Raw genomic sequence first — 21,139 nt, forward strand, 5'->3', positions numbered from 1 at the left:
ATGCAACATGCACAATTTATACGTTCAATGTAAATGATGAGTTTGCAAACATGTAGTTTAAATTTGTGCTCAGTATGCTGGAATATTAAGTGAAAAAATTGAGTGAGGGCCAAGAACATAAAGGAGTCAGAAGACATTGCACTCTGGGGTTTTGAAGGGAAAAGAAAATCAGATGCAAGGGATGAAGAACATTCCAGAAAGGCTAAAAAATAATAATTGAAAAATCTGAAACTACTCTATCAAAAAGGATAGTCAAGTGCAGATAGCCATTCTCCATAATGCAACAAAGACTAGATAATCAGTGTGACTGCTTATTCAATGACTGGTAGAACCTAAAGAAAAGAAAAGGCACCTTAGGAAGAGAACACAGATATTCTCTATGGGTGGGTGGTGGGAGACTAAGGAAAATGCATGAATTTGTTCCTAACTTGCATAATCATACTATAAACCTGCAATTTATATGTAGAGATTTAAAACACCACAGTAAAGGGATCCCTGGGTGGCGCAGCGGTTTGGCGCCTGCCTTTGGCCCAGGGCCCGATCCTGGAGACCCAGGATCGAATCCCACGTCGGGCTCCCGGAGCATGGAGCCTGCTTCTCCCTCTGCCTATGTCTCTGCCTCTCTCTCTCTCTCTCTGTGTGACTATCATAAAAAAACAAACAAACAAACAAAAAAAAAACACCACAGTAAAGCTTATTTCATCATAAGACAGTAGATGAAGCTAATGACTTCATTTATAGAAGGGATACAATGAGAATATGGGCACAGTGGCCTTACTCACAAGCCCCAAATCTCAAAATTCAAAAGAAGTTTCAAAATCTGGTGCCACCCTCCTTCTCTATTTGTCTTCCTTCTTCTATCTGTAGTAAGGCACAGTGGCCTTACTCACAAGCCCTCAAATTTCAAAATTCAAAAGAAGTTCCAAAATCTGGTGCCACCCTCCTTCTCTATTTGTCTTCCTTCTTCTATCTGTCATGCACAGGGTTGTGTAAAAATGTCACAGATTTCCTTACCAAATTCTGTTCTAACATCCAGATCCACTTACATTTTTTTAACATATCCAGTTCCCCCAAACCTGACTCTCGCTGGAGGGTTTGCCTTGCACCATGAGTTGTAAACCTGGAAGATGGGGCTGGCTTCTTCCTTTCCTTTATCTTCCGCTAATAATTGCTCACTAAAATTTACTAAACAGTTGTATTGATGTATAATTGACATACACTAAGCTGTACGGACTTACTCAGCTTTTTAGCTTTGATATAGATGTATACCTAAAGCCATCAACACAGTCAAGACAATGAACATATTACTTGCCCCAAAAAGTTTCATCATAATTATCCCCTATTGTAATTCCTGCTTCCCAATCTACCCCTAAGCAACCACTGCTTCCAGTCACAATGGACTGGTTTGCACTTTCCAGAATTCTGTAGAAGTAGAATCACAAAGTGTGAGTCATTTTTGTGGTAGCATGCATCAGTAGTTCATTCTTCTGCTTGTTAACCCATTCACCAGTTAAAAGACATTGGTTTGTTTCTAGTTTTTGTCTATTATGAATAAAACATTCATATGGCATTCATGAGTAAATCATTAAATGAACATATGTTACCATTTCTCTCTCTCTCCTTTTTAAAGATTTTATTTATTTATTCATGAAAGACTCAGGGAGAGAGAGGCAGAGACATAGGCAGAGAGAGAAGCAGGCTCCATGCAGGGATCCCGATACAGGACTCAATCCTCCCTTCCCAGATCATGCCCTGAGCCAAAGGCAGACACTCAACCATTAAGCCATCCAGGCTTCCCTGTTACTATTTCTCTTAAGTAGAAACTCAAGAGTTTGTTTAATGTTTAAAAAAATAAAGCCTGTCAAACTGTTTTAAAGTGGATAAATTATTCAAATTCCCTTTAAGACTATAGGACAGTCCCATTCCCTCAATATTCTCAACAACATTAGGCATAGCAGTCTCTATAATTTTAGCCATTCAAATAGGTAAATAAGTTGTATCTCATCGTGGATTTCTCAATTTGCATTTCTTTAAGGACTAATGATGCTGAGAATCACTCCGTGTGCTTATTCACCATCATGTACATTCTTTGGTGAAGTGCAAAACTTTTGTTTTTCCTTTAAAATAAGGATGGTTGTTTTCATATTATTGAGTTTTGAGAATTCTTTATAAATTTTGAAAAATTTTGAATATAAGTCCTGTATCAAATACATGATTTGCAAGTATTTTCTCTCTTACTCTATGGCTTGGCTTTCATTCTTTTGTGATTTTGAGGAACAGAATTTTTAAGTTTTGATGCTGTCCAATTTATCAAATTGTTGTTTTATGACTCATGCTTTTATTTATTTATTTTTTAATTTTTATTTATTTATGATAGTCACAGAGAGAGAGAGAGAGAGAGAGAGAGGCAGAGACACAGGCAGAGGGAGAAGCAGGCTCCATGCACCGGGAACCCGATGTGGGATTCGATCCCGGGTCTCCAGGATCGCGCCCTGGGCCAAAGGCAGGCGCCAAACCACTGCGCCACCCAGGGATCCCGACTCATGCTTTTAGTATTAGAAAATCTTTGTAGAGAGGCATGTAGGTGGCTCAGTGGTTGAGTGTCTGCCTTCAGCTCAGGCATGATCCCAACATCGAGTCCCCCATCAGGCTCCCCATGGGAAGCCTGCTTCTCCCTCTGCCTATGTCTCTGCCTCTCTCTCTGTGTCTCTCATGAATAAATAAATAAAATCTTAAAAAAAAAAAAGAAAGAAAGAAACTCTTTATGGAACCTAAGGTTACAGAGATTTTCTCCTCTATTTTCTTTGAAAAGTTTTGTGGTTTTAGGTCTTCAATTTATGTTTCTGATCCATTCTGAGTTAATTTTTGTATCATATTATGTAAGGATTGAAATTCATCTTACTTCACTAATTGGGAGCGGAATGAACCAATGATAAAGCAAAGCAAAACCAAAAACAAAGCACCGGGCCCAAGTTGGGCCAGTAGGAAGCTACATGGAAAGAAATGATGAGGACAAAATAAAAAGAAAATCTTTTATCTACAAGTCAGTCCCCAAACAGGCATTCTCATCCCCTCAAAATTCCTAAACCTCAATACTCTAAAAACTTAAAGGGCATAATTACTGAAAAACCTTTAGCATCCTTCCCTAAAAAGGCTTCCAAGAAAAGCACTAGGCTACTGTAATGATTTTGTTAAGTCCTAGAGACCATCTTTCTTTAAAGGTCACTGGAGAGCTATGATTTTAGAGGGTGGTTAGGTTTCTTCAACCCTATATCCCACCTTCAGAAGTACCTCTTATGGAAAGGACCCCATGTCAGAATAATTGAATCTCTTCCAGCGCCACAAAATAGAGCAAGAAGACCACAAACAAATAAACAAACAAACAAAAAACCAAACCAAAACAAAGCAAAGCAAAGAAATCAGACATTCCATTAATAAATGAGGATCTTAGGTTTCACAACCTAAAACTCACATATGCAAAGTGCAAATTTCTGCCATTAGTCTGAGACTTTTCTCACTGATACAGAGCCCTGTCCTATTATGTTTAGAGAAATCATGTACAGGAGGGCAACCACTGCTTCCAAGCAAGTGAGCACCACTGTGAGTTAAGTAGATGGAGGTGTCGTAGGGGACTGGTCACAGAGGAGGGAGGTGGTCCTCATCTTCCTTTCCAAAACCACTGGGGAATGGAGGATATGGGGATGACTAGAGAGGTAGGCATGCAGTTTTAACAGCTCACCCAGCTAAAGGGTATAAAGTGCCCAGTTGAGCTGCTGGCCTCCAGACATTAGAACTACATTACACATTGGGGGTGATACACTATCACGAGCTAAAAGCTGACCCAGGGCACATAAAGGTTACTGGCTGGAGAGGGATATGCCAGTTCTCTTCTTTTTTTTAAGGTGACAGTTGGTGCCATTTATTTGCCATGTCTTTCTTAATTTAGGAGTCATGTGCTATAAATTTCCCCTTATGTAGAATTTAATTACACCCTACAAAGTTTGATGTGTTTTCTATGCATTTTTATTTATTCTTAAATATTTTTAAATTCCCTTTTTAAAAAGATTTATTTATTCATTCATTCACTCATTCACGAGAGATACACAGAGAGAGGCAGAGGGAGAAGCAGGCTCCATGCAGGGAGACCGACATGGGACTCGATCCCAAGACTCCAGGATCACGCCCTGGGCTGAAGGCGGCGCTAAACCGCTGAGCCACCCGGGTTGCCCTTAATTCCCTTTTGGTGTCTTCTTTGACCATCGGATTATTAAAAGTGAGCTGTTTAGTTTTCAGGTATTCAAAGTTTTCCAGAGATACTTTTGTTATTGATTTCTAATTTCAGTCCACTGGGTATTTTAAAAAGATTTATTTATTTTAGAGACAGAGAGTGAGATCCAGGGGTGGGGGTGGGGAGAGGGGCAGAGAGAGAGGGATACAAGCAGACTCCCCACTGAGAGGGGGGCCCAATGCAGAGCTCGATCCCAAGTCCCTGAGATCATGACCTTTGCCACAATTAAGAATTGGATACTTAACTGACTGTGCATCCCCCCTCCCCCTTTTTTTAGAGAGAGGGGTGGGGGGAGGATCAGAGGGAGAGGGAGAAAGAGAATCTTAAGCAGTTTCCACATTGGATGCAGGGCTTGATCTCAGGATCTTGAGATTATGCCCTGAGCTGACATCTCAGATGCTAAACTGACTATGCCACCCAGGTGTCCTTCTTATTTTTTAATTACAACATGTCACTTAGGTAATTTAAAAACACAAGCAGGCAAAACTCGTTTTACAAGGCTGCATGTATGCATATTTGAGAATCTTCCTCAAATATATTGGAGTGCTGGTCCATCACAAGGGCTGGGAAGAAAAAAGGGTACAGGCAGCATCCTTTGTCCTTTGTTGAAGGACAAAGGGAAAAAAATGAAAGTGACAAGAAATAACAAATAGAGAGTCATATGTTCAACTTATTGAAAAAGAAGACACTCTTCCTATCCTTGGTATCTTAAAACTAGCAAGTAAGATGAACAATAATTATATAAAGTATGCGTTACAATTTTCAAAGTACAAATTATATGATAGAATAATAATGACAGTAAGTGGTTTTCAAAATTGGAGTATCAAAAAATGTTTTTTTTGTGTGTGTTTTTTTAATTAAGTTATTTTAGAGAGAGAAAGCAAGTTGGGGGAAGGGCAGAGGGAGAGAGTCTCAAGAAGACTCTCTGCTGAGCACAGAGCCCAACTCGGAGCTATATCTCATGACCCTGAGATAATGACCTGAGCCGAAACCAAGGGTCAGACGCTTAGCTGACTGCACCACCCAGGCACCCCAAGATGCTTTGTATTTTACGTTTAATCTCGGAAGCAATATTGAGGATGATTGGAGGCAGGAGTGGTAATAGAAATGAGAGCAAGAGTACAATGCAGTGACTGTAGAATCCTATTTTTTAAATCTACTAAGAGTATAAGAAGAGCCCAATTGAAATAAATAGTAGAGGAATGGAAAGAACAGACCAGTGCAAACTTCAAAAGACAAAAATCTTAGTGAGCAAAAAATTTCTGCTTGCATTAAAGATGAAGAAAAAGGAAGTGCATTTATTCTCCCACCTGAAACAACTGGAAAACGGATAAAATAGGTGAAATGACAATTTTCTTTTTGTTTTTTTAAGATTTTATTTATTTTTTCATGGGAGACACAGAGAGAGGCAGAGACATAGGCAGAGGGAGAAGCAGGCTCCCTGCTGGAAGCCCGATGTGGGACTCAATCCCAGGACTGTGGGAGATGCTTAACCACTGAGCCATGCAGGTGTCCCAAAATGACAATTTATTAGACACTGAATATCAGGCAACAAAGGACAGTGATCCATAAAAGATGAGAAACTAACAAGTTAAGTCCCATGATTGCTTTAGTTTACTGCATTGAAAGAGTTTCCACGCCAAGGAATAGGTTTTTATAATATAAAATTCAAATTCTCTAGTCTGGTACATGATGCCCTTCTTCATATAACCCTTGTTTACCTCTGCAACAGTAACAGCATTATCAACAACATTTGTCACAGTAACAGAGAACAGGTATTATCAAGTGCTATCCGCAAGGGCTGGTGAATGTCTTGTTGAAAAAGAAGACATGTTTCTTATCCTTTGTGTTTTAGAACTAGCAAGTAAGATGACCAATAAATAATTATAAAAAGTATGAGTTGTTATAATCCTCAATGTACAGGTTGCCATGAGTGCACAGTTTCTGGAATAATTCAAGGTTCAAGTTATTTTACCTAGTGAAGTCGTGTTTAACCAAAGACATAAAAGACAGAAGACTAAGAGCTCAGGAAGGACAGTGGCAGAAAGTAGTACACACAAAAGGAACAATGTGTGTAAGAGGTTAGTCGTGTCCAAGGAATGGAAAGAAGCCAGAGTGACCTTTTTCACTGGATTGTAGTGAGTGTCTCCTTGCAAGACTGGAGATGCTTCTTAAACTCCCCCTTCTGGCGCACCACTATTACCAGAGAATGTTTATCCCATCAGGGACCATCGAATTTCCATGTTTTTACATGCCTGTATTGTTTGGTATATGTCTTTTCTTATACTTTAAATATTTTTATCTTTTCTCTTTGGGGGCAAAGTCCTTTTCATTATTTAGGACACAATTTAAGCACCTTCTCACAGAAAAGAGTTTTCTGACTATTCATTTCTGTCTCCCAGTTGATATGACCCTGTTTTTCTTTATTTTTCACTCTGTGCTTTGAATCGCTCTGGATTATTGCTCACGTATGTGTTTCTTTCACTGAATTTGAGTTATTCAGAGCTAAAATTACGTCTTATAAATTTTTATTGCACCATTTGTAGAATCTGTAATGGTCATGGCTAATTTTATTGTTACTCTTCATCTCATTAGAAAAGAGAAAGCAAATGCCTTCTGTAGATGGTCTACACAAAATTATTCATTCAGCTCATTTGATTATGGTAATAGTATTAAAAGTGATGAAACTGATAAAACATTATTTAATTATGTTTTGCTTATTTCACTTTAGTTTTTGACATAACTGCACAGTGATAGTCATTTTTATTTCTAATATATTAGTCCAAAACAAAGTATGGAAATCTAAATATTCATTTCAATAGCAACGGAACATGCATTAGTATTTCCCCTTAATTTTTGTAAATCTGTAGTGTTTCTCAATTTCTTTTGGTTGTTTCATGTCCCAAATTGAAGAAAACATGAGTATGAAAGGGAACCTCAGTTTGTGAATGACTTCCCTTTTTTCGTTGATTGACTCCACCTCCATTATGTAGCCTTTCTGGGGTTTTCTGTTGTGTTTTGCTTTGCTTTGTCTTGTGGAAGTGAGATGATTTTTAGAATTCTTAGTGGTCCTCTTTAGCAGAACACTTCTAAGGAATAATACAAGAAGATTTAGAAATCATTAAAACTCTGGACTGGACAAACTCAGAATGGTCCCACATGGAAACTCTGGATCTGCTGGTAAACATTTCTCATTTATTATACATTTACCTTTTAATGCAGTAAAAAGTTAATAGTCAATGGATCTTATTTAATAGTAATTGGCATCAAGAGAGTAAGGAGTGGAAAATGGTCATTAAGCTTTGGTGGCAGTGACTTGTGTCTGCTGTAGATTCACAATTGAAGATAGGAGATAAAGATTAGATTTGGCATTAGAAAAAAAAAAGAAAGATTAGATATGGCATCAGGTTTGTAAAACTGCTGAGGTGAAGTTAAGGAGCTGAAATGAACTGAATTTTATTGAGTATGACAATAATTCTTAGAAAAGATAGACCATACGGGAAGGAATATTGACTGAAAGTTGATCACGCAGGGGAATTTAAAATAACATCCCTGAGGGCTGAAATCTACTTCATAATTTATATGGGTATGTTAAACTCATTTAGCATTTTAAATTTTTTCAAAGCTTTTTAATCTTAAAATTTTTATTTTATTTATTTATTTTTAGAGATTTTATTTATTTATTCATGACAGACACAGAGAGAGAGGCAGAGACACAGGCAGAGGGAGAAGCAGGCTCTATGGGGAGCCTGATGCGGAACTTGATCCTAGGACCCAGGATCATGACCTGAACTGAAGACAGATGCTCAACCACTGAGCCAGTCAGGCATCCCTCAAAGCTTTCTTATGGCAGTATAGCATGCCACATGAAAGCACAAGTACTAAGGCCACACTTTAGTAACTTATACCAAAGTGCATGTTCTTATGTGGCTACCAAAGCATTCTTACTGTTGCGTGAGTGTTGGGTTAAGGTAAGAATAAGAAGAGAGAGTAATGAAAGCTTTAGAGTTTTATGCTATATCTGGGGATAAGATCCAGTATTTTGTTTTTTTTCAAATATAAACCTTACCACTTCATTCCACCGATGTTCAGCTACTATTTAGCATGCACTGTGCCAGGTACTGGCGAAACAGTGCTGAGCCTGATAGAATCCATTCCCTTGTGAAATTTACCACCCAACTGTCTGGATCCAGGGGGCTTGGAGTCGGGGACCTCAGTAGTTGAATATTGTTTTGGCCTGGAAGGGGGACCTGCCCCTGCTAAGCTTCATGGATGCTTTCTCAATTTTCTAGGTTTTTAGCTCTGCTCTTGAAATTCTTTTCTGTCCCCAATTTGCTCTTAATTCCTCACTGCTGAGTCGCCTCTAACCACAAACATTTCCAGAGCTATTTCACTGAGACTATGTGATCCCAGGTATGTGTGTTTCCCGTCCACCTTGCCATTTAGAAAGAAGAATTCTTTGTCTTCACTCAACTTTCCTTGTTAATCTCAAAACTTTGAAATCATCTGTCTTCTCCAAAGTTGCTTTTGGGGAAGGCAATACTTTTGTTCTTTTTTTGTTTCTTTTTTCACAGACTTTAGAAGATGTTTTGCCCTCTTGTGTCCCTCTGCTGTGGCTGTGGTCTCCATTCTCAGTACCTGTTTGATGACCAATTCTCTTGGTGAGTGCTTGGTCAAACGCAAATAATTCTGAAGGCTCAACAGCATCTGAAAACATGCTTCATGATTTCAAAGGATCAGATATTAAAAGCACAAAATGAGGTCCTAACCATGCAACACCAAAATATGAACTTGAGGCATGGTTTCCTCCAAGATAAAATAAACTTTCACAGGAAAAAAAAAAAGTACATTTGCCTAAATTTGAATAATGCCTACCTAAAACATAGGAAACAAAACAGAGGAAAAAGCTCAGAATTATTGGGATAAAGTGGAATTTTAGGAACAACTTTTAAAAATTCAAATGCCAAATTTTACCTTAAGATGTATTGAGGGAAGCCAGCAATATATCAGAGAGACCACAGTTTCCTGTTGGTTAAAGTAATCAGAGGGTGGGAGCTGAGACATTTGGAGTCTGGGGGGAAGGAGGGACGAGGGATTATTTTATGGTAGGAAAAAATAGGAAAATATCTCCATCTCAACTCCCATTTAATAAAGTAGAAAACTTTCAGCCAGATTTCAACTAGTATTTTAAAAATTCATGGTGTTTTTCGTATATGTGTGTAATGGGTGTTAAATTCCTTAAGACTGGTCTTTTCATCTTCATCATGAACCTTCTTTTTATGGCTCTTAGGAATTTGGAGAAACTTACATCATTCCTATCTATAAAATTTTGTAATATATTATTTACATAGTAAACTCTATGGAGATTATATAAATCGACTTTATAAAAAAATCTCAGAACTGTGTTACTTAGCTTTACCGATTTTGCATCCTTGCTTCATCTGAAGCCTGTGATGCTGATTTTTGTTCCTACAAAATAGCATTCTCCTCTCGTACCATTAATGAGTCTGGGGATGTTTCTGACATTTAGCTTGGAAAAATAAATAAGTAATCCAAGGAATAATAATCCCCTGCTTGCTCTTTGGATCCTGACCAATTGCTGCCTTCACCTGTTGCTGCAGGGAGAGCAGATAAAGAGATGAGGCTAACGGATGGTGAAGACAATTGCTCCGGGAGAGTGGAAGTGAAAGTCCAGGAGGAGTGGGGAACGGTGTGTAATAATGGCTGGGGCATGGATGAAGTCTCTGTGATTTGCAGGCAGCTGGGATGTCCCACTGCTATCAAAGCCGCTGGATGGGCCAATTCCAGGGCAGGCTCTGGACGAATCTGGATGGATCATGTTTCTTGTCGAGGGAATGAATCTGCTCTCTGGGACTGCAAACATGATGGATGGGGAAAGCACAACTGCAGTCATCAACAGGATGCTGGAGTAACCTGTTCAGGTAGGACTTGCAGAAGTCAAATGCTTTGTGGGGAAAAAAAAATATGTAGATGGCCTAAAAACGAAAAGGAGCACTTTTCTGTGAGTTTCCTAGTTCATATATAAAATCACCCAATCTATTGCTAAAAGACCAGACAATGCATGACACATCCCATTAGAAAAAAAAAGGAGATTCTGAATATTGTAGTCCAGGAGTGACCAGCTTCAATTTGAGAGCCAGTAATCCCACCGTCAGTTTCTACTCCCATATAAAAATATCATATCTAAGTCAATTCTTTGTCTTCCTTCTCAGTAACATGCTGCTTTTGTGCATTAACCTTTTTGTCCCTTAACTGATAATCAATTTAATGAATCAAAAAGTAAATATTCCTGGCACTAACCTTTTGCTGCAGGAAGGATGTTTTGCAGAGTAGAATTGCTTTTTTCCAGTGTACAGTGCTGTTCATTTCATTTACATGGTGGTTTGTTCTGGGTTAAAAAAAAAATTATTGGGATCCCTGGGTGGCGCAGCGGTTTGGCGCCTGCCTTTGGCCCAGGGAGCGATCCTGGAGTCCCAGGATCGAATCCCACGTCGGGCTCCCGGTGCATGGAGCCTGCTTCTCCCTCTGCCTGTGTCTCTGCCTCTCTCTCTCTGTGTGTGTGACTATCATAAATAAATTAAAAAAAAAGACTATTAAAAATTATTTATTTATTTTATTTTAAAGAGAGTGAGCAAGCAGGGGGAAGGGCAGAAGGAGAGGGAGAGAAAGTAAATAGAATGCTCAAGCAGACTCTCTGCTGAGCACGGAGCTCAACATAGGTTCCATCCCAAGACCCTGAGATCATGACCTGAGCAGAAACCAAGAGTCAAATGCCTAACTGACTGAACCACCCAGGTGCCCCATGGTGGTTTTAATTTAGAAAAAATTTCATGAACTTTATCTCCATTGACCTTACAGTAACTCTGAAAGCTTTGTGTCACACCTTTTTGCTGTAAATCATGAGGTCATAGTTAAGACCCAATTCAGATTCCTGGACTTCCCATTTCTCCTTGTTCCTTTCACTGGCTTTCCTCTTTCTTAGAGGCCATCTCCTCCAAGGAGGAGATTTTAGAAAGGACTAATCTCTCCCCCTGTATTGTGGTGTACTGGGTACAATACAGGCTAGTGTCTAGAAAGATGCGGAACTAAATTCCAGTTCAGCACCTCATGAATGTTATTTTGAGCAAGTTGTTAATTTTTTCTGAACTTCAGGTTCTGAAAACTCAGTGTTTTAATACATTAGAGCTCTTCTTTTTCCTTCTTCCTTCCATCCTCCCCCTTCCAACTCCTCCACTTCCTCCTGCTCCTACTCCTCTTGTTTTTTATTGTTAATCATTACAAGGGGAAGATAGGAATAACAATAGTAACATCTATGTCACACATCTACGGTAAAGTTAAAAATCATAATAAATCTTGCCAGGCTTGGGGGCACCTGAGTGACTCAGTCAATTGAGCATCAGACTTGATTTTGGCTCAGGTCATGATCTCAGGGTGGTGGAATAGAGCCCCAGAGCGAGCGCCATGCTCAGTGGGGAGTCTGCTTGTCCCTCTCCCTCTGCTCCTCCTCCTCCTCCTCTCTCTCTCTCTCTCTTTCAAATACATAAATAAATAAAATCTTGCCAGGCTCTTACTAAAATCATTGCAACCTACAGAGCTCACTGTTTAAGCTAAGACATCAGTGTAACACTTTTAACTCTTGTTTTCTGTTTTTTTCATACTTAAGGATAGAATTAATCAAATTTGTTTTTTGAAATTTATACAGCTAATGCTCCAATTGGTGTATATGTAGCCACTCAAGGACTTCTTAGTTTCATGAGGTTTCAGAGGCTGTATTTTCCCCACCCTGACTGATGCTCAATCCTCAGAGCCTCTGCCTCTTGGGAGATTTTACTATTATCACACACACAGGGACAACACAGTATAATAGTCAGGAGAATAAACACTAGTGTTAGACTGCTTTTTCTTTTCACATCCTGGCTCTATGATTTTCTAGGTGTATGATCCTATGACAATTATGGAAACTGAGAATGCTTATCTGTGGAGTAGGGATAATGGAAAGAATACATAATGCTTAATGTTGTGAAGACTAATAGCATATGTGATACACTCAGAACACCAGACACATACTTAATTGTGAACTATTATTTTTATGGTTATTAATTGTCCAGAATAAAAAATCCTGTTAAGTAGAGGTCTTTGCCTGGTATGTAGAGCTTTTAAAAGTAAATTCCTCTCTCAAAAAAAGAGCCTCTAAACACTTGCTCAAGCATAAGCAGTTCTTGTTTTTCATGTGTCCCCAGATTTCATCCCAAATTTTTTTTCAGATATATTAGTCCTCATAGAAAATCTAGGGAAACATGTATAGAGGGAATTTCCTTTATGAAAAAAGCTGTTCTTTGCTAAAAATTGTACCAGATGCTTTGGAGGTGGGGGGAAGCTTTGATTCAAAGAGGAGATTGGTGAGAAATGAATTCTCTTGATATTTTTTCCTCAATTTTTATTAATTTGGTATAGTACAGGATGCTTTTGCAAACAGTTGTCCATGCTCAGGCATTTTTATTTTTCTCTTTTTATTGTTTTCTAATTTTACACTCAACTTCAGACAATTCTTCATGCTCTGACTGTTTGTGATAAAGAAAGATTAAAATAAAGGTTTTTAATGTTCGGCAAATGACATTTTTTAAATGTTTTTAATGTTTGCCATTTTTGCTACTTTGTTGGATGGACTAATTTAATTTTTTCTAGTTTTTTAAAGTAAGTGCTTTGAGACAAATTTGTCAATTTCTACATAAAAGAGTGCTTATTTTGTCTTAATAATGGAAGGAAATAAAACAAAACAGAAAGCAAATTTAATCTGTAAAACATTTTCCTTGGTAAGTAGACATAGATGAAAGCCTTAATTTCTAGCTGGTCTTTAAAAGATGAAAATTCCCCAGTATGTACAGATGGGAAGATTCCAAAATGGGGCATCATTTTTAAGGACAGCATCAAATCTCAAGTGTCCAGAGGAATCTTATTTTTAAAAATCACTTCTGAAAGAATGTCACTTCTGACTTCCGGTCTTTACCCCACTCTAGATGGATCCAGTTTGGAGATGAGGTTGATGAACGGCGGAAACCAGTGTTCTGGCAGAATAGAAGTCAAGTTCCAGGGACAGTGGGGAACAGTGTGTGATGACAACTTCAACATAGATCATGCTTCTGTGGTTTGTAAACAGCTCGAATGTGGAAGTGCTGTCAGTTTCTCTGGTTCAGCTAATTTTGGAGAAGGTTCTGGGCCAATCTGGTTTGATGATCTTGTGTGCAGTGGAAATGAGTCAGCTCTCTGGAACTGCAAGCATGAAGGATGGGGAAAGCATAACTGTGATCACGCTGAGGATGTTGGAGTGATTTGCTTGGGTAAGGACTGATCTGGGTTCATTCGGTGCTTCCTGAGAGGACAAAAGAAAGGGGGAAAGGTTCTTAAAAGCCTGAACTCTTCCCAACATAATGAAGCCTGCTTCCTCAATCACCTAATTGTGACCTAATTTCAGGTTCCCCATCTGATACCTGTGGAGATTTTTCTTTAACTGAAATGAAAATAACTAGGTTAGGGAGTAAGGATGAACAGTGAAATCAAGACCCAAGTCATGAGGATAGAAGGAGGTGTTCAGAGAATAATCCAATCCTCCCTCCTCCCCTATTCCCCCCAGAAAAAGAGAAGAAAAAGAAAAAGAAAAAAAATAGCTTAACTAGCAAGTTGTGCTTTGGGGATGAGTTTTTTCTTTTTTTTAATTTTTTTTTAATTTATTTATGATCATCACACAGAGAGAGAGAGACAGAGACACAGGCAGAGGGAGAAGCAGGCTCCATGCACCGGGAGCCTGATGTGGGACTCAATCCCAGGTCTCCCTGGGCCAAAGGCAGGCGCCAAACCGCTCCGCCACCCAGGGAGGGGATGAGTTTTAAAAACAAATCACAGCCTTTATTAACCTCTATTTGCAGAGTTTAACCTGCCCCTTCCCAAAATATTAGTTCAAATTCACAGAATCAAATGTTAAAAAGTAGTTTGGTTTTCTATTAAAACCTAAATTATGCTAGTGCTATGGTATGAACAGACTCTGTGTCTAGAGACTTTCATGCACCATGCTTGCACAGGGACAGTGGATTTATATGGGAAGGGGCGACACTCCTTTTTTCACTTGAGTTCTTAGTTTGAAGCAGATCCAGCATGTCCTGAATCCCAGAGAGCATTCAGAAGAATAAAATAGAGTAAAAATGTCCCTGTATTCATCAGATATCTTTTTTTTTTTCAAATGAAGAAAACTCCATTCAAATTAACTTTAAGGGAAGAGAATATTGACTCAGAAAACTGGGACATCCAGGAGGTACAGTTGGCTTCATACATAGCTAGATTCAAACATTGAAACAATGTCATGGGGGTTCTGGTCCTTTTACTATTTCTTAAATTGGCCTTTTGTTGCTGGACAACATGACCATCTATTGTTTGAACCATAAAGAATGGGATTCCTACAAAAAAGATGGATTTTGTTAGCTGAAGAAAGCAAAAGGGATTTGGGATAGAAAAAAACAGAGGAATTGCCTTCCATTCCCATTTATCCACCAAAAGCTTTCTCGGTCCCCAATCAGCACATTTCTTCTCATTGCTGAGGACTCACAATAGACAGTATTGGAGCAGCAAAAACTAAAACTGCCAGTGGAAAGGAGCAACTTATTTATTGTAAGATATTGCTCAGGATCAAGCTCTGTTTTTTGAGGAATATAGATTGGGGGAAGATGAAAGTGGTAGTGATTAGGTCCCCTTTCTCTTTGTTAGCTTTTTGACTAAGGAACTGGTCACAAAGGGACCAGGCATATAACACAAACCAGGTAGTTATAGATAGGTAATGCAGTCAGAGGCAAAAGTCAATGTTGAGTCCTGGGCCTGAGTGTGTGAGTACCACCTACACATGCGAACGTATATTTAACTAGAAAAAAACAATTCTAAGAAAAACTCTGTGATAGTAAAACAAACAAATCTCTAGATAAAATTGAGCCCCTGCATCTCTTGTTAGGAACCTTTTTTTTTTTTTTTTTTAAGATTTTATTTATTTGAGGGGAGTGGGGCAAAGGGAGAGGAAGAAGCAGACTCTGTTGAGTGGGGATGCTGAGACAAGACCTGAGCCAAGGTCAGATGCTTAATCAACTGGGCTGGCCAGGTGCCCCAGAAACTCTTTTTATGGTACATGCTCTCTGTCCTGAAAATTCCCTTTAAAAAAATTATTATTGAAGCATCGTTAACATAAATGTTATATTGGTTTCAGGTGTACAACATATTGCTTCAATAATTCTATAAATTACTTGCCATTCACCACAATAAGTGTGGTCACCATCTGTTGCCATACAAGTTATTACAGTTTTATTGACTATATTCCTTATGCTATACTTTTCATCTCTCTGACTTATTTATTTTATAACTAGGAATGTGTACCTCTTCATCCCCTTTATCTATTTCACCCATCCCCTTGCCCACCTCACCCCTGGCAACCACCAATTTGTCCTCTATAGTTAAGAGTCCTTTCATTTGTTTTGTTTTTTAGACTCCACACATAAATGAAATCATATGATATTTGCCTTTCTTTGTCTGACTTATTTCACTTAACATTATACCCTGTAGGTCCATCCATGTTACAAATAGCAAGATCTCATTCTTTTTTATGGCTGAGTAATATTCCATTATATATACACATACATATACCACATCTTCTTTATCCATTTCATCTATTGATGGATACTTGGGCTGCTTCCATATCCCAACTATTGTAAATAATGCTGCAATAAACATAGAAGTACATATATTGTTTTCAAATTAGCATTTTCTTTTTCTTTGGATGATAGCCAATAGTGGAATTACTGGATCATATGGTATTTCTATTTTTAGTATTTTTATTGTTTTTTATTTTAATTGCAGTATAGTTAACATACAGTGTTATATTAGTTTCAAGTGTACAAATTAGTGATTCAGCAATTCTACACATTACTCTGGGCTCATTATAAGTGTGCTCTTAACTCCTTCACCTCTTTCGCCCATCCCCCCACCGTCTTCCCCTCCAGCAACCGCTAACTTGTTCTCTATAGTTAAGAGTTGGCTTCTTGGGTCCCTTCAAAGTGAATTTTGAATTACCATGCTAACACGGTAAAATGGAAAGTTGTGTTTGCTTTTCATTCAGATTTTGTGAATATGAACATATTACAGGATTTACAGATGACTTTATTAACTGAATAGAAAAATTTTTAGAGCTCATTGTATTGGTTTTACAACCAAATTATATTCTTGAAGTGATTTTATTAAAGTTACCTACAGTTTTCTAATAAAAAAAAAAAAGAGTTGGTTTCTCTCTCTCTCTACCTCTCTCTTTTTTTCCTTTGCTTATTTGTTTTGTTTCTTAAGTTCCACATATAAATGAAATCATGTGGTATTTGTCTTTCTCTGACTGACTTATTTTACTTAGCATTATCCTAACTCCATCCATGTTATTGCAAATGGCAAGATTTCATTTTTTATGGCTGAATAATAATATAATATAATATACCACACCTTCTATATCTACTCATCTTTCAACAGGCACTTGGGTTGCTTCCATAATTTGGCTGTTGTAAATAATACTGCTATAAACATAGGGATGTGTACATCCCTTCAAATTAGTGCTTTTGTATTTTTTGGGTAAATACCCTTAGTGCAAGTCGTGGATCATAAGGTAGTTCTATTTGTAATTTTTTGAGGAACCTCCATACTGTTTTCCATAATGGCTGCACCAGTTTGCATTCCCACCAACAGTGCAAGAGGATTCCCCTTTCTCACCAAGACTTATTTCTTATCTTTTTGATACTAGCCAGTCTGAAAAGTACTGTCTTCTTGCCTAAGCCATTCTTTCTCCACCTTTAATGATTTTCAGTGGTATTATATCACTGTTTTCTCTGTGTCTGCTTATATTCCCCCTTATTCTTGTTTTTTATCACTGATTTGTTTTGTGTCCCTCTTACAGATGGAGCAGATCTGAGCCTGAGACTGGTAGATGGAGTCACTGAATGTTCAGGAAGATTAGAAGTAAAATTCCAAGGGGAATGGGGGACAGTGTGTGATGATGGCTGGGATAGTAATGATGCTGCTGTGGTATGTAAACAACTGGGATGCCCAACTGCTGTCACCGCCATTGGTCGAGTTAACGCCAGTGAGGGAAGTGGACACATTTGGCTTGACAATCTTTCCTGCCAAGGAGACGAATCTGCTCTCTGGCAGTGTAGACACCATGAATGGGGAAAGCATTATTGCAATCATAATGAAGATGCTGGTGTGACATGTTCTGGTAAGTGAAAAGAAAAACAGTGAAGGAAAGACCTGTGTTCTTTAGGAGTAAGGATGAATATGAGATGTGAGAGATAGTAATATCTAATAATTTCCTTGTTGTAAGGAATCTTAAACGCATTCTTTTTAAACAGATTTTATCTATCTATCTAGAGAGAAAGAGAGAGAGAGATTGAGCACAAGTGTTGGTGGGGAGGGGGAAGGAGAATCTTCAAGCAGACTCTACACTGAGCACAGAAACCAACATGGAGGGATCCCTGGGTGGCGCAGTGGTTTAGCGCCTGCCTTTGGCCCAGGGCGTGATCCTGGAGACCCAGGATCGAATCCCACGTCGGGCTCCCGGTGCATGGAGCCTGCTTCTCCCTCTGCCTGTGTCTCTGCCTCTCTCTCTCTCTCTCTGTGACTATCATAAATAAATAAAAATTAAAAAAAAATTATAAAAAATAAAAAAAAAGAAACCAACATGGAGCTTGATCCCACAACCTTGAGATCAGGACTCCAAGAACACAACCTGAGCCAAAACCAAGAGATGGACACTTGACCAACCGAACCATCCAGCATCCTCATTCTTTATTTGACTAGTTTGGAGGGTTGTCTGTTTCCTGCAGTAATTATTCAGGCTGCTATTAGGAACCACATTTCAGATTCTAAGTCTACCTGGAGCTCTGAGACACAAAATGTTATGTCTTTTTAGAGAAATCTCTGTCTTGCTCATATTTCTTTGCCATTGACAATTTTTATTAACCCTTGAAACTATAATCCTGTTTCTGACCAAATTCATGGCCCATAGTGGCTGTTTAAAAAGCCAGGAGATGGATAAGCCATGATTTCCAGTGCCTCAGTATCTGGGAAGGAACAAGATAAAAAATACATCCTTTGGGAGCTAACTTCCAGATGCATCTGTAAACTAAGTTTATGTTTCATTTGCAGATGGATCAGACCTGGAGCTGAGACTTGTCGGTGGAGGCAGCCGCTGTGCTGGGACAGTGGAGGTTGAAATTCAGAAACTGCTAGGGAAAGTATGTGATAGAGGCTGGGGACTGAAAGAAGCCGATGTGGTTTGCAAGCAGTTGGGATGTGGATCTGCTCTCAAAACGTCCTATCAGCGTTATTCCAAAGTTAAGGCAACAAACACATGGCTGTTTTTAAGCCGCTGTAGTGGCAATGAAACTTCCCTTTGGGACTGCAAGAACTGGCAGTGGGGTGGACTGAGCTGTGATCACTATGAAGAAGCTAAAGTTACCTGCTCAGGTAAGACTTTATTTTCTTTTTTAAGATTTTGTGTCTTTATTCATGAGAGACACAGAGAGAGAGGCAGAGACATAGGCAGAGGGAGAAGCAGCTCCTTGTGGGGAGCCCCATGTGGGACTTGACCCCAGGACCCAGGATCATGACCTGAGCTGAAGGCAGATGCTCAACCACTGTGCCATCCAGGTTCCCCTCAGGTAAGACTTTCAATGAACATGCTAAGAAGCTGAATTCTAAGAGTATAAGTTTCTAGTAAGATCCTTGAAACTGATGAGAAACATTGGTCCTTATGACTAGATCTCACTTGAGAAATCAGAAAATACCTATTCCATCATGGGAGTTTCTGTCGAAATTATAATTCATTTTGTGCCTTGGTCACAGGTGTGACTTGTTTTTGTTCACTTTAGCTTTTGTGGTTTTTTTTTCTTTTAAAGATTATATATTTATTTGAGAGAGACAGAGCATGTGGAGGGAGGGGCAGAGGGAGAGGGAGAGACAATCCCAATCAGACTTCCCCTGGAGCATGGAGCTCAATCCCATGACCCTGAGATCATGACCTGAGCTGAAACTGAGTCGGATGTTTCACTGACTGCATTACCCAGGTGCCCTGCCCTTGTTTTTGTTTTTTATTTAAATAACAGTTAAGGGAGCGCCTGGATGACTTAATTGGCTGAGCATCCAACTCTTGATTTCAGCTTAGGTCATGATCTCAGGTTCATGAGATTGGCCCTGCGTTGTGCTTGGGGTGGAGTCTGCTTGGGATTCTCTCTCCCTCTTTCTTTGCCTCTCCCCCAGCTTGCTTGCATGGTCTCTCTAAATAAATAAATAAAATCTTTTTAAAAAGTAAGTTAGTGTGGAGGGGGAGGGAGTGGGGGGATGGGGTGGCTGGGTGACGGGCACTAAGGAGGGCACTTGATGGGATGAGCACTGGGTGTTATACTATATGTTGGCAAATTGAATTTAAATAAAATATGTTTTTTTAAAAGTTAGTTAACATAACAGTGTATTATTAGTTTCTGATGTACAATTAACTATTCAACACTTACATTCAATACCCAGTGCTCTTCACAAGTGCCCTCTTTAATCCCATCTGCCCCATCCCCCTCTCTGGTAACCGTTAGTTTGTTCTCTGTAGTTCAGAATCTGTTTCTTGGTTTACCTTTCTCTCTCTTCTTTTCCCTATGCTGGTTTGTTAAGAAACAAAACAAAACAGTTGAGTCATTCTTAAATCCATGGAAGTATGAAAGGTTAAGAAGGATTAAAATTTTGAAGGTAGAACTTAAATATGTGTTCCATGGGAATGTTACCAAAAGATTTTAAAAGTATGTTGGATAAACTGGCATGACTGAACCTTAGGCTATCTTTCTATGTAAGAATTTCTTCTTTCTGAATGTTTTTGTGTATTTCACTGCAACCTCTTTTAGAAGTTCCTAGGTAAACTGTGAGTTGGCCTGGCTTACAGATAATCTCTTGTATTTTATGCTAATCACATTTATACACATGCTAATGTTGTTGAAAAGTGATGCCTTTTCAACAATTGTAAGGTAACATATTGACATAACTATTATTAATATGGTAAAAGAAAGACTTTAGGGAAAGCAACATGTAAGTAAAACCATTAAACATGTAGAGATGTAGTCCTATGATGCTGTATGTCCACTAACCAATGGCTTTACCCTAGATACATCCTAACCTTAGATGTGCTCCTAGGTGCTTTCTCTGTTGTTATAAATTACGTCTCTTCTAGTTAGGTAGAAATTATCCCCTGACTGGAAAAAGATAATCTTTTAAGATACAAATTAGAATATATATATCTGCTTTTCAACTGTTCTTCTTTCCTTTTTTATTATATTTTATTTAATTAATTAATTAATTAATTTATTTATTTATTTATTCACGAGAGACACAGAGAAAGAGAGGCAGAGAGAGAAGCAGGCTCCATGCAGGGAGCCCAATGCGGGACTCGATCCCGGGACTCCAGGATCACACCCTGATCCAAAGGCAGGCGCTCAACAACTGAGCCACCCAGGCGTCCCTTTTCTTTCTTTTTTTAAAGAGATTTCTTGATTAAGCAGTATATTCACATTTTGAGGGTTTTTGTGTTTGTGTGTTTTCATGTGTCCATTTTGTTCTTGTTCTTGTTTTATGGTTCACACTCTGAAATGAAAGTGTAAGAAGCTCTTCCTGAAAGATATCCCTAGCATCTGATTCTACTCTTCACAGACAACTTACATGGCTGGGGTATTCATATGTTCTTTATGAGATACTTTATTTAAATACAAACAAATCCATATATAA

General features: G+C 38.7%; 1 protein-coding gene and 1 long non-coding RNA gene across 4 annotated transcripts in view; one reads left to right on the forward strand and one right to left on the reverse strand.

Annotated features, from left to right (window-relative positions):
* The first annotated feature begins 7,265 nt into the window (after nt 1–7,265).
* Nucleotides 7,266–21,139, forward strand: part of CD163 (CD163 molecule) — a 30,971-nt gene continuing 17,097 nt past the window's right edge. For all 3 annotated transcript variants that reach the window (XM_077871200.1, XM_077871201.1, XM_077871202.1), the window contains exons 1-6: nt 7,266–7,468; nt 8,863–8,949; nt 9,910–10,230; nt 13,327–13,647; nt 17,274–17,594; nt 18,524–18,844. In XM_077871200.1, the coding sequence (XP_077727326.1) occupies nt 7,438–7,468; nt 8,863–8,949; nt 9,910–10,230; nt 13,327–13,647; nt 17,274–17,594; nt 18,524–18,844 (1,402 nt within the window). In that variant the 5' untranslated portion in view covers nt 7,266–7,437. The remainder of the gene's footprint in view (nt 7,469–8,862; nt 8,950–9,909; nt 10,231–13,326; nt 13,648–17,273; nt 17,595–18,523; nt 18,845–21,139) is intronic.
* Nucleotides 12,846–21,139, reverse strand: part of LOC144297298 (uncharacterized) — a 76,612-nt gene continuing 68,318 nt past the window's right edge. Inside the window, exon 4 of the long non-coding RNA XR_013364352.1 lies at nt 12,846–13,679. This is a non-coding gene — a long non-coding RNA (uncharacterized LOC144297298). The remainder of the gene's footprint in view (nt 13,680–21,139) is intronic.

The sequence above is a fragment of the Canis aureus genome, chromosome 25 (assembly GCF_053574225.1).
Source record: "Canis aureus isolate CA01 chromosome 25, VMU_Caureus_v.1.0, whole genome shotgun sequence".
NCBI classification, from domain to species: Eukaryota; Metazoa; Chordata; class Mammalia; order Carnivora; family Canidae; genus Canis; species Canis aureus.